Source organism: Lygodium microphyllum, unplaced genomic scaffold, assembly GCF_053477565.2.
Source record: "Lygodium microphyllum isolate KBCC unplaced genomic scaffold, Lygodium_microphyllum_v1.1.10 scaffold_121, whole genome shotgun sequence".
NCBI classification, from domain to species: domain Eukaryota; kingdom Viridiplantae; phylum Streptophyta; class Polypodiopsida; order Schizaeales; family Lygodiaceae; genus Lygodium; species Lygodium microphyllum.
Window position 1 is genome coordinate 126,175 of NW_028229604.1, and position 12,899 is coordinate 139,073.

At 41.8% G+C, this 12,899-nt stretch overlaps 1 protein-coding gene across 1 annotated transcript in view; it reads right to left on the reverse strand.

Moving 5' to 3' along the window:
• The window catches only part of LOC148008600 (pentatricopeptide repeat-containing protein At4g18520, chloroplastic-like), a 42,348-nt gene that overhangs the window by 22,488 nt on the left and 6,961 nt on the right, over window positions 1-12,899 (reverse strand). The window contains exons 4-7 of the mRNA XM_087674180.1: window positions 10,379-10,513; window positions 1,662-2,544; window positions 1,278-1,487; window positions 917-1,001 (exon numbers count right to left, since the gene is read on the reverse strand). Coding sequence (XP_087530306.1) covers window positions 917-1,001; window positions 1,278-1,487; window positions 1,662-2,544; window positions 10,379-10,513 — 1,313 coding nt within the window. The remainder of the gene's footprint in view (window positions 1-916; window positions 1,002-1,277; window positions 1,488-1,661; window positions 2,545-10,378; window positions 10,514-12,899) is intronic.

The window sequence follows — 12,899 nt, forward strand, 5'->3', positions numbered from 1 at the left end:
AATCCAACCCTATTAGTTAATAATAGGCCAACTCTATCAGCTAGGGCAAGTCAGATTGTTGCAGAGATGCATGTGTGAGCACGAAATGCACCACATACTAGTCGAGGTGCTGTCGAAGGGTTTTCGAAAGCAAAGTCGCAACCACGGAGGACCTTGTCTAATTTCAGGATAGAAGATCAATCTAGTGAGATCAGATTCAATTTGAAAGCTCAATTTCAGATAATATGAGACATACAATCAGCTACATGTGATTGGGAGCATCTCCAATAAATGTCTTGACAAAAACTCATGTCATATAAATAGCCTGTCTCTCCCAAAAGGAACAAAGTAATCTGAACTAAGATCTAAGAGGTTGGAATAGGATCAAGAAGACATATTTGTATTCAGGTACAGAAGAGTGATTTAATGGCAAATCAGACCAGATCCATCAATGGTTTCTCAGGGGTTTTGGAAGTAATGAGTGGTAAACATGCAGGTAATTGTCAATTTCGCACAATTCCAAAGGTTTGACCCAATTGTTTAAGCCTTGGTGAAGCAGAACTTGGTTGCAAGCAGTGGAAGATTACTGTAGAAAGAGTGTTTAATCAAAACCATAAGTAATGCATCAATCAACATCATTGTATCAATCATTGGCAGTTATCATCTGAAAGTAGAATCTGTTATGGCTGTTTAGTAATTTCCACATCATAATCTGTCCTTGATTTTTACTCCCCCTAGCACTTTGCCGAAATTCTGCCACTTAGAAGTGCAGATAGCTCTTTAATTTGCTGAAAGAAAGAACAGTCAGCATAAAGAGGACTTCTTTCTCAACAGGAGTAGCATTGAATTTTAGGATCTGGAAGCTTTCGAACAATTTTGGACCATTTGCCACACCATGTCAAAGTTTCCTTCTCAGTGTAGAATTTCACAGCAAAACCGTGTCTCTGGACTGCCCCGCTCATGAATCACAGTTGAAAACCTGACAAGTAATGGTCTCTGCACACCAGGAGCACGTAGAAAATCTGCACATATGAGGTGTGAAATATCATGAGTCACTTCAAAGAAGCCCTTTGCGCTGGTACCTCTGGCATGGACAATACGTTCAGGAATTCTGCTGGGATTGCAATTGATAATCCCCTTGCTGTTCTGCGAGATTAAACGGGTATTTTTTTTTTAACGCACAAACTTGGCGTCCTCTCCTTCTTAGCAATCATTTGTTTTTTCCCTTCCTGATCACTCTCCTCCTTTTTTCCCAGAAAAGCGGCCTCCTCCCACAATAGCCCCCTCCCCTCTTTCACCGTTTTCAACAATTTGCCGCCCACCTCCAGTAATTCCTATGATAAGTGCATTCCATGAAACTATGTCTTGAACTGAACACCTGCCGTGATTTTGTAAACAAGCCACAGCTGTGTTGTACATAGTCACAAGTGTGTTGCCAACATGAAGCTCTTGATCCAGTCCCCTTTTGTATATCTCTACATGGAGTTCTCGGCCTGTATCTAAAGCTCCTAAGGTGGCACAAGCTCTCAAACAAAGAGCAAAGTAATGGCACCCACAGACACACCTTCCACTACCATTTGTTTAAAACAATCTAAAATTTATTCACCGAGCCCATGCTGAGCATAAGATGCAACCAATGCAGCCCATGACACTGCATCTCAAACAAGCAACTGATCAAACACCTCTCGTCCTTCTGCAAACTGATCCACACTTCCCATACATGCCAATCAATGTGTTACCAACAAAAATGTTTTTTTCCAGCCCTGATTTCCTCAACTCTGCATGTATTTCTCGACCTGTCTCCAAGGCTTGAGTAGTATCACAAGCTTTTAACCAGAGAACAACTAGGACAGTATCCACAGATATACCCTGCTCTTTCATTTCCTCAAAACATTGTAAAGCCAAATTGCCCTCATGGTTATCAACGTATGCCTTTATCATTATAGTCCATGAGACAATGTCTTTAACAAGCAGTTTGTCAAACACTTTCTGCCCTTCTGCATACAACCCACATCTGCCATACATGTCTATCAGCGTGTTTCCTATTAAAAAATCTGTTTCTAATCCTGATTTCCTGATCTCAGCATGGATCTCTTGACCTGCGTTTATGGCTCCTCTACTGCCACATGCTTTCAAGCAGATAATAAATGTGACAGCATCTGCAGAAATACCATCTAGTTGTAGACGTTGGAAACATTCCAGTACTTCCTCATTGAGACCATGTTCAGCGTATCCTGCAATCAATGCAGACCACACAACTGCATCTCGAACAAGTAGTGCATAAAAAATTTGGCATGCCTCTGCCAATGATCCACAATTGATGTACATGTCTACCAGTGTGCTGCCCATGTACACATATGTTCCAAATCCCCTAGTAATTACTTCTCTATGTATTTGATAACCTGTTTCTGGAGCTCCTGTGATACTAGATGCCTTCAAGATGGAAACGAATGTGATGGGTTCAAGGTTGCAACCTTCAAGTTGCATTTGTTGAGAACATTTCAGTGCCTCATCACCAAGGCCATGTTCCACATATGCTGCAAAATGGCCTTCACTTGATTTATACTTTCAGCATATATTTGAATTATTAACAAATTGATTGCAAATGCAATTCATTGATCTACTAGCAAATCTGACAAGATCTATGCCCGAGGCTTTATAAATCCAAGTAATCACTGTCTTGTCCGCTCCTCCTGATGCAAATCTTTTACCATCCCTTGAATAGGCCACACAATACACGATATCTTTGTGCCCCTTAAGACTATGAACAACAATCCCTTGCAAATTTTGAATGTACAAGCTCAGTCTTTCTTCTTCCTCTTCACCTCCATTGCAAGATCCAAGGTGATGGTAATCGATCTTCTAGTGCTTCTGAAACTGAGCCAAACTTCCCAAAAATCTCCACCACTATGCTTCCCACAAATATATTCACTTCCAAACCCCTCTCCACTATACTAGCACGCAGAACAAAAATGTAAACACAACAACTAAGTATGTACAAAGTAACAAATGTCACACACACAACTTTTTGGTGGATTCCACACCTCGGATGCGCAGTAGTACGACAGTGCACGGTGGAATTGCCGCAGAGGACACTTTAGGGGGGAGATACGACACCCCGCAAGGTGCTATAGTCTCAACTCTGGTAGCCCACGCTTTTCCAAGATACAACATGATTTGTGAAACAATGTGATGAGTTCCAATGGACCAAGGTGCCAGTTTTCAAGGACACAATGGAGCTAAGTCCCATCATTGCAAGACAATCATTCGAGAAATGGAGGATTGACTTCATTGGGCCTATCAATCCCACAGCTCAATATTTGCAAGCCAAATACATCATCATTGCCCCAATTATCTCACAAAGTGGGCGAAAGCTCGAGCCACCAGGAAGAATGACGCACAAGCCACTGCTAAGTTCTTATGTGAGCAGGTAATCTCTCGATTTGGTTGCCCCATCGAACTTGTCAGTGATCAAGGCATGCACTTCATCAATGAGGTGATTGCTCATCTCCTGTCCACCTTCTTGATCATCCATTGAAAATCCCCACCCTACTACCCTCAAGAGAATGGTGATGCGGAATCGAAAAATAAGACTCTAGTAAATGTCCTGACCAAGGTATTCTCTTATTCTTGTAGAAACTAGGATAACAAGCTAATGGCAGCCTTGTGGGCCTATCGAATAGCTTATAAAGTAGCTGTGGGATAGACTCCCTTTAGGTTGACCTATGAAACTAAGGAAATTCTACCTGTGGAATTCTCCATTCCTAGCTTGAGAATTGCTATTCAAGAGATATGGGAGGGAAAGAAAGCATGGACAGAATGTCTAGTTGAGCTAAAACTCTTATAAAACACTTGACTTCTAGCCACCCATGCGCTGATCTGCAAAAAGGCACGATGCAAGAGCTAGTTTGACAAGCATGTCAAGCAGTAAAATTTCAAACAAGGTGACTTCGTATTGTTCTACTCGGTCAAGGGACATAAGCAGAAAATGAATTTTAGGGGGTTAAGACCTTTTAGAGTTCACACCATACGCCAAACTGGTAATGTAGAACTTGAAACCCTAAAGGGTCAGGGCATAGGCTTATTTAATGATAGCCACATAAAAAAGTACTACCCTCCCACACATCTACTACATGAACCCCCTATGCTAGAAGCCCCTGTCAATGTAGGAGTAGCCACCATTACGGAGATTAAAGATGAGGATGAGGAAGCTGTAGCTCCGTTGGCTTACCTACACATGACCATTACAACCCAGGAGACACACACCATTGATGCATTGATCGATGAGGGCGTTAACTTTAATATCACGACTCACGATCATTGGACTCAAATTGGCAAACCATAGCTACAGCCCACTAATGCCAAACTTAGCCCATTTGGGGGCCGATCATATGAACTTCTGGGAAAGTGCAAAGTTGCAGTCTCTATCAAGTCAAAAATCTTGCCCATGATCTTTTATGTGTTTCCAAACACGAAAGATGTAGGTGCAAAATCGTTGTTAGGACAAACCTTTAAGAAGTAGGCCCACTGTGATGTTGACTACTAGTCATAGTGTATTCACCTAGCCATCGGCAACGTACGAATCGTCGTAGCTTTCAGCAAGGGCTATGCGACTCCATCACCATCGGTAGAGAAATCCACCATCAAGCCTAAGGAGGGGGATCGTGATTTGTCGCCACCACCCACCAAACCTCAGCACCAAAAAAAAGCCAACCAAAAATCTAAAACCCTTGAATACTAGTTCAAATGGGTACAAAAACATCCAAGACTGCCGCCTAGGAGCACCCAACCATGAGCTTGCAAGGCTAGAAACCTCCCCTCAAAACCTAGGACGCCTAGAAGAAACCATATTGCGAGCGTAAGGATATTATGAAGGTAATACTTGGATTTGGATACCTACAGTGAATATGGCCAAGGACACTATTGAAACGCTACCCTCAAGCATGAGCACACCAAACATCAAGATGAATCAAGCATCAATGCCACAAAAGCCTTTGGCTGTGCTGCAAGGCCCATTGCCATTTGAAAACCTAAATCCATCAAGACTCAATAAGTCTATAGACCCAAATCGTAGCCTGCTACTCCTAAACTACCTCAACCTTGCCCTGGTAGTACCCCAACCACCGCCCAAGCATCTAGTAGTGCACCACCAACCTCACTGGCCATGCCAAGTGTACGAAGGCCACAACCCCAACGAGAACCACAACCAGAGTTGCACCTGTCAGCTACTGAACTGTCAAGCCAAACCAAACCTCAATCACTTGTCAGCCTTAGGGGATCCATTCTAACCTTGGCCGTCGACTTAAGTGAGAATACATGCGATGTCTTGGTTGCTTTCCGCAGATTCTTGGATGCCACGTTGACCATGCTTGCTGAAAGCTATGATCGACTAGACTTAGATCTTTTGGATGAGCCTTTAGCAATGGAAGTGTGAATGCTACCTTGCTCATGGGAGGAATCTGAATTCGTATTTTTCAAAGCATTCGACCACCCTACAACATGGACCAATATGCCCAAATGCAATAAAATCCCAATTTTTATCCTTGGCTTATGCAAAAGTAAGCACAGTAACCATGCATGGAACCCCCTTAATCTATAATCCTAGGAAGGATTCTTCTTATTTCTGCAGGGGAAGGGGGTAAGGTGGAAATAAGAATAAAATGCAAAAGAAAATGAAAACAAATCAAAACCAATTCATGGCTAAGAAAAAGGGTCATAAAATTTGAAATGTATGGACTACTTGAGGGAGACGTTTAATTCTATAATTAAGCATTTCAATTTCATTAGCATTTGATCTTTTTCCTCTACATATAATTGTTTTGAAAAGAACTAATGGTGAACACGGATTCATGACAGGCACCCAGCATGATGACAGGCCAAGAGAAAGCCAACAAGTTGCCATTTTCACAAGAAGAGCAAGCAAAATATGGCCTTTCCATGAAAATAAGGGCCTTTAACCAGTTCAAGTCCAGCCCTTATTTGCAAAAGTAGTGAAGCAGTGAAGCAGATTGTCGAACAATGCACGGCACCATGACAGTGCAGAAAATAGAAGAAACCCGCCAAGTCCAGATCGAATTGACTCCAGAGTTGGTGGAGAAAGCATTGGGTCTAGCCAATGATAAGGTGGAAAGGCAGCTGAAGAGAGATGTGTATGCCATGTTAGGAATGGACAAGCTGATGGTCCACATAAATGATGGCATCAACTTGGCAAACATCCCCAACCCCGAAATCCAACTCCAAGCCAAAATGATGCACACACTATTCTCTAGCCAAAGGTACAACTCAATAATGAGCCGAATCAATGTGCCTATGCTGGAGAGCATTGCAGCAAGATCCCTTGATGAAGTAAATGTAAATGGCTTTGTGTGGAAGACCATTGAGTCTTCAGCAAAAGAACTAGCTACAGGAGGGAGGAAGACCGCTAGGAGGAGAGTCCCCTACTACTAGTGCAAAAAGAAAAGTGTCATCCTCAAAGGCCTCTACCATCGGATTCGGTGGGGTTTTGACAATTGTAATAAGTGAAACATTGGGGGAAGGACAGGGTGAAGGAGAAGGAATTGGAGAAACACTAGAGAGGTCACCTCCTCACAATGAATAGTAGCCACACTCTAGTGAAAGGACAGTGAGTGATGATGAGGAAGGAGAAAAATAAATGCCAAGAAGCCCAACGAAAGCCAAAGAAGAAGGATTTGCAAGAGAAGGATGAGGAGGAAAGCAGGAAGAAAGAAAAATTAGACTTACAAAAAGCTAAAAAAGAGTCTAAGAAGAAAGAGGAAGAGAGGAAGAAGAAATAAAACGAGGAGTCAGAGAGGCTGAAAGAAGAATCAAGAAAATCTGAGGAGGAGAGAAAAGGGAAGGCAACTGAATAAGAGGAAGAGTTGAAAAGGAAGGAAGATGAAGACATGGTTCTAGAAACACGTATATCTATAGAGGAGCAGTGTAGACAAGATGAGTTGTGTGCCATGAGAGCCGACTAGAAGCACACAAGCACTAGAGATCACGCCACCCATAGTGAAAAAAGGCAAGGGCAAGGCCCCAATCGATCCCATCCCTACTCTCCTAGTGCCCACGACCCCCACAACTATATCCACTCTAAGCTCCACAGCCAAAGTGCATGCTAGCAACCTCATGGCTCAGGTACAGTAGTTTGTTAATAAAGAAATGGCCCAAGGAATGGGGGAAGATACCCCCATACCAGGAACTAAAACACCGATGTGGAGCCCCGAGAGGAACACCAAGGAAAAGGGAATTCTCTTGCAAGAAAGTCTATCTTGTAACACCAACAAGCTTGTTTATTATGTTTCATATGATCACAATGAAGAAAAGAACACCAGGCACAACAAATCTTCATGCAGCATCATGTAGATCTCCCACGGATTTGATAGAATCAACCATATTCTTCAATATCTTCATAAAATCCATCAATAGAACAAAGAAAGCAAAGGAATACACCATCTTGGAATGGAAATACATCACATAGTATTCATCTTCAATATCTTCATAGTCTTCTCTCTCAATCTCTCATATACAATCACTCTGTTTCAGTAGATTTGGCTATCTCTGACTCTCTCTCTCTCTCTCTCTCTCTCTCTCTCTCTCTCTCCATCAATAATGCATCATATCCTCACTACAATCTCTCAAAATCACTCTCAAAAATCCTTCTTAGGTCGTGGATACCCCTCCCAAGAGGTATGTGTGATATGAAGAGTCACCAGAGCCACTACAGTGTCTTTTCATAGCTCACTACTGTCACTTCACTCTAGTCTTCACTTGAGTCTTCAGCAGCTACTTCTTCCAGCTCTTTTTGCACTTGTATTCACCTCTTTCCAAGGCTAGAAAACTTTCCCAAGCTACACATACATTCTACAGAACACATACAGAAGCATACAGAATAGTCACAAAATAGTACCAGAACAGCTACAGTACAGAACAGAAACAAAACAGAGACAGAAGCTCTACAGAAGACCTACAGAAGGTTACAAAAGGTCATCAAAACCACATAACTCATACTCAAACCATTCCAAACTTTCACAAACCATTCAATAAGCTTTCACAAGATCTCAATCTTCATCAATCAACACTCCATCCCTCCTTACAGAAGACAATCAGAACAAAACAGACCAAAACAGAGCAAAACAGAAGGTATACAGAACCTATCAGAACATCACAGAACCACCAATAAACATCATGAACTTCCAAAACACAATCAATATCATCCAAAACACTCTCAAACCACTTCCAAACCAATCAAACATCTCATAAAATCAACCATTTAGCTCTCAAAAACAACAAAAATCAGCCAAAAAACAAGTCATTTCAACACTCAACATATCCCCACACTTAATAAGGAAGCGTCCTCGCAACCCAGGAAAAAGGGAATACAAGTTCAGGGAAAAGCTCAACTTTGATCATCAATATCTCTTCAAAAAGAATCCATCCACCACGACCCCAACTTTTAACCTGTTTCTGATATAAAAATACAAAGAAAGGAAAACCCTTTTTACAGTAACACTTCTCATCAAACTAAAAAATCACAACAAATTTGTAAAGGATATAAGAGGATTCTTCTTCTTCATCAGCATCAGCTTCAACTCTGCAACCACGACCCAGCACAACAATTCTCCAAAATGTAACTCGCACACGAAATCCAATCCAATAGGAAACCACCACGTTCGTTTGACATAAATGAACTCACAACACAAACACTACACACAACACAACCATCTGAATGACTCCTCCAAAAAGAGAGATTTTCATTAAAAAGCATCCACCATACATTGGAAAGGTATCAATGAAGATGATCCCTCTTGAAAGATTGATGTTGTCGGAAACGATCCATAGACAAGGATTCATCTACAAAGTTTTTGGGAGGATTTTGAAAAAACTGAAGACAGCACATCCTTTCCAACAGCACCAGGTATTTGCTAGGCAAACAAAGGGCATGAAAATACAAAATATCCAACTGTTGGGAATCAATGCTCACATTGACATTCATGCACAACTTTGGAATAGGCTTGGAATCATTATGAGAGTGCCTATGCATATACGCCAGGTACCAAGCAAAGTGAGCAGTTAATCTCACTGAGGGATCCGCAGACTGGGAATATTGCTGAGCAAAATGAACATAGTTCTGATAAGCTTGACTGGAAGCTGTCCATTCTCCTGGAATTACTGGCCAATTGATCTGAGGTCCTGTAAGGGAATCATCCGAACTCCATCCCCTTCTTCTGGAAATCTGATTATCAAACCCGTCACAGTCACTAACCAGCTGAGGTGGTTGAGATATAGAAGTGTTAGGAGAGGGTAGTGGAATAAGAAAAAGTGGATGAAGGGAGGGATAGGAAAAATCATAAAAGGAAGAAAAGGTTAAAGAAGGAGTGGCAGAAATTTGGAGGGAATCACTAAGGAAGGGTGTTAACTGATAAATAGGAAATGTGGAGGGTACATGAATGGATGGAGAAGGACAGGGTGGAGAAGGGCAAAATACCCTATCCTCAATAAAGGAACAGTATGTAAAAATGGGAATTTGAGGGAAAGATGAAGGTTGGAAAAGAAGGGGTAAAATAATTGTGGAATTAGATTGACAAAGGGAAAGATATATAGCATAGCGGTGAGCCATTTGTTGGTAATAGAGGAGGGTAGGAACAGAAGGTCCTAAGAGAGATCGTCGATGATAGGCATCAAAGAAGGAAGCATCAAATGGATTATGTTTTGAAAGATAGGCTAAGAGATCCATCCTCAGTTGATTAGTACTCTGGGCAGAGATAGGAGCTGTGTTTTTTCTTTGATTCACGACCACAGAATCAATCATGGGATGCCACGAATTATCATGACAATCAGCCACTTTGGAGGAGTAACTCTGGAACATGTCAGCTATGCGCAATTCCAAATGGTTGACATACAAAACAGCCTGTAAGACCACATCCCCCACATACCATGCCATATCCACCTCATCTGGAATTAACAAGTCTCCTCGTAGATACATGTAGGACATCAACATGGTATCTGGCATGACAGAATCTTCAAACACCATCCTTACTACCTCTGTCAGCAACTCAGCAGACCAAGCCCCACTCCATCCATCCTCTGGAAGAGGTAAATCCATCGTGGAAAGCTTCATGTAGAAGACCAACTTCTGTAAGTGGTAGTGGACAAAGAAAGAATGGTCTGGTGGAACATATTCCTGAAACTGCTCAAATGTAGACCATAACAAGTCCATTCTGGACTGCAATCTTTCCACTTTATCTTGGAATAGAGGACACAAAGTAGCCTGTCTCTGAAGAGCAGCCAAGTCCTGCTGTGAAAGAGAAGGAATCAATGGAACATTAGGGCTTGGAGGAACAGAGTGGGATTTTGCCACTTGATCTTGCAACTGCTGGATTTGAGAGGCTTGGGAGACCACTGTGTCATTAGCAATCTGTAAAGCTGAAAGTTTGTCATCTAAGATAGCTTGAAACTCCTTTGCTTCTCTGGACATCCTCTCCTTCTCCTCTGAAAGGCTAGTAACCTTGGATTGAGCCTCTAATAACTGGATCTTCAAAGAAGAGATCTCATCGCTTTGGGTGGCAACCAGTTGGGTTTGTTGTTCCATTTGCTTAAACAAATCTGCTAGGGTATCCTTAGCAGAAGCTAACTCGGATGTTGCCTTATGCAACTGGTCCTTAGACTGCATGAGTTCTTCATAAAAAGACGCGTACAGCTGTTGAACACAGGCTGTCATTGACAACTCAATGGAACTCTGAATATCTTTACAGAGGAAAGGAATTGCATCTCCTGAGACTAGACTGTTCAGTGAGGGAACTGATATGTCCAATGATCCTTCTCGATGTGCTCTGAACAGGTTATTACAAGTGAGATACCCAGGAAGATCACTGCCAAAGGTAGCAGGAATGGGCACTGAAGGAAGTACGGAAGGAGCTTTATCCGCTACCCTCTTCAAGCGTTTGCGCTGGATGACCAGGGGAGGCGGAGAATCATCATCCTCTATGTCAATGGGTTCGGACTCATCTGAAGGTGGAGGAGGAGGTACGGGATCTGATGGAGGAGGTGGAGGCACAGTCTTCGGTAAACCTGAATAGGTCAAGAAGGCAGACAAATATGATCCATATGTGACATTGGTAACATTACCCCTGGTGACTTTGACGAAACGTTGATCCATTTTAGTGAGGAGGTAAGTGCTCCAATCAATAGCAACTCCTTTCAACACCATCCTGGAAGCTGTAAAAAGCTCTTTGGACAAGTACTGGGATGGCGTTTTGGCAGGCATAAACCTGTCCTGGAGAAACTGACAGATTGTCTTCCATATGGGATCAGTGATCATGGAAAAGGAAACTCCTGAAGAGTTGATCACCTTCTTAACATCCAGCATTTCCCTTGTCTGCTTTTGCAACAGCTTCAGAATCTCTTCATTAGAGAAAAGCTGACGAGTGGTAACAAAAGGTTCACCTTTGGAGGGAAGAGACAGAGCCTTCCCTAAGCCTCGAGGTGTCAAAGTCATAGAAATTCCCTGGACTAGTCCTGTCTTCTTGCTGTAGGAGGCCAGAAACTCATCACATAACGACGGATCCTCTGGAAGCAATGGAAAGGAGGTAGCCACAAAAGCAGCGAGTCCCGCCTTCGTGAGAGGCTTAAAAGTAAGTAGGGAAGAGTAATCCCTACTAACTAATGGGACGTACTGGATAGGCGGAGGAGCATGAGAAGGCACCATTCAGATGGTTACACACACACCACAAACACAGACAATCAAGGAGAATGCCTGCAAAGCAACAGACAAAAATCCAAGGATAAGAGAATAACCAAAACAATAAAACGTGACTCAACCAACTAACCCCAAGCAAACCACAGCCTAGAAAAAATTCGACATGACCTTGAGACAAATGCGACCGAAAGCTTCATGCTATGCATCAGACAAACACCCAGAACCCCGTATCAGGCAATGAAAGAAAAAACGGCATACCGTACCCGTAACCGTATCAAAGACAGGAAACCAAAACAATACCACATCCGACACATATCAAGACTACATCGTTGATAAACCAGTGGTTAACCATGGAAATAACTCCAATGACTGCGCATACTCATCCCACGAAACGGTTCATTAAAAAGGGGAATTAAGTGCAGTGAGGGGGAATTAATTTAATGAAGGGTTGATTTTAATAATTTATTAAGAATGGGTGAATTTTTATTAAGTGATAAACCTTAGCAAGAAAACGACGGTTCCTTATTATAAATTTAATTACCAATTATTAGGTGAAAACGGTGCGTTAATTCGAATCCCAGACTTCGATACCCAGATTGGGTCTCTAAATGGAAGTTCATGGATTACAAATTAAGGTGATGTGGAGCGCTTTTTTGCCAGCGCGTGCTCTTGTGACGGCGGGTTCATTTTAATTAAAAATTAAAGTGCCTCTGTAGCGCACGTAGCGCGTGCTAAGTGAACGGCGGGTTTATTTTAATTAAAAAAATATGGTGTAGTTATATAACGCGAATGCACGTGCCATGGTAGTAGTCAGGTGTCATTTATCTTAATTATGGGTTTCCTTTGTTTGTTGTGGTTGGTTTTCGTGGTGGAGTTTTGTAGTTTTATATTAACCGTGGGTTTTGGGGAGATTTTGTTATTATTATTATTATTATTATTTTGTTTTAAAAAACATAACAAAAAAAGGGAAATACCTGGTAGTGGGTGTATGAAAATGCAAAGAATGCGCTCTCCTCAATCCAAAAATATCTCGATTTTTTTTTCCTAGATGGTTAGTGGGTATGTGGATGAAAAATGAGTTTTTATGTTATTTTTGTTTTTGATTTTTTTTTTTTGATGAATTTAGGTGTTGCATGAAGTAGTTGTTCATCTTAGAAAATATGTCAAAAATAAGTAAAAATGGTAATGGAAGTTTTAGGAAATTTTTGGAAATTAATTTGGA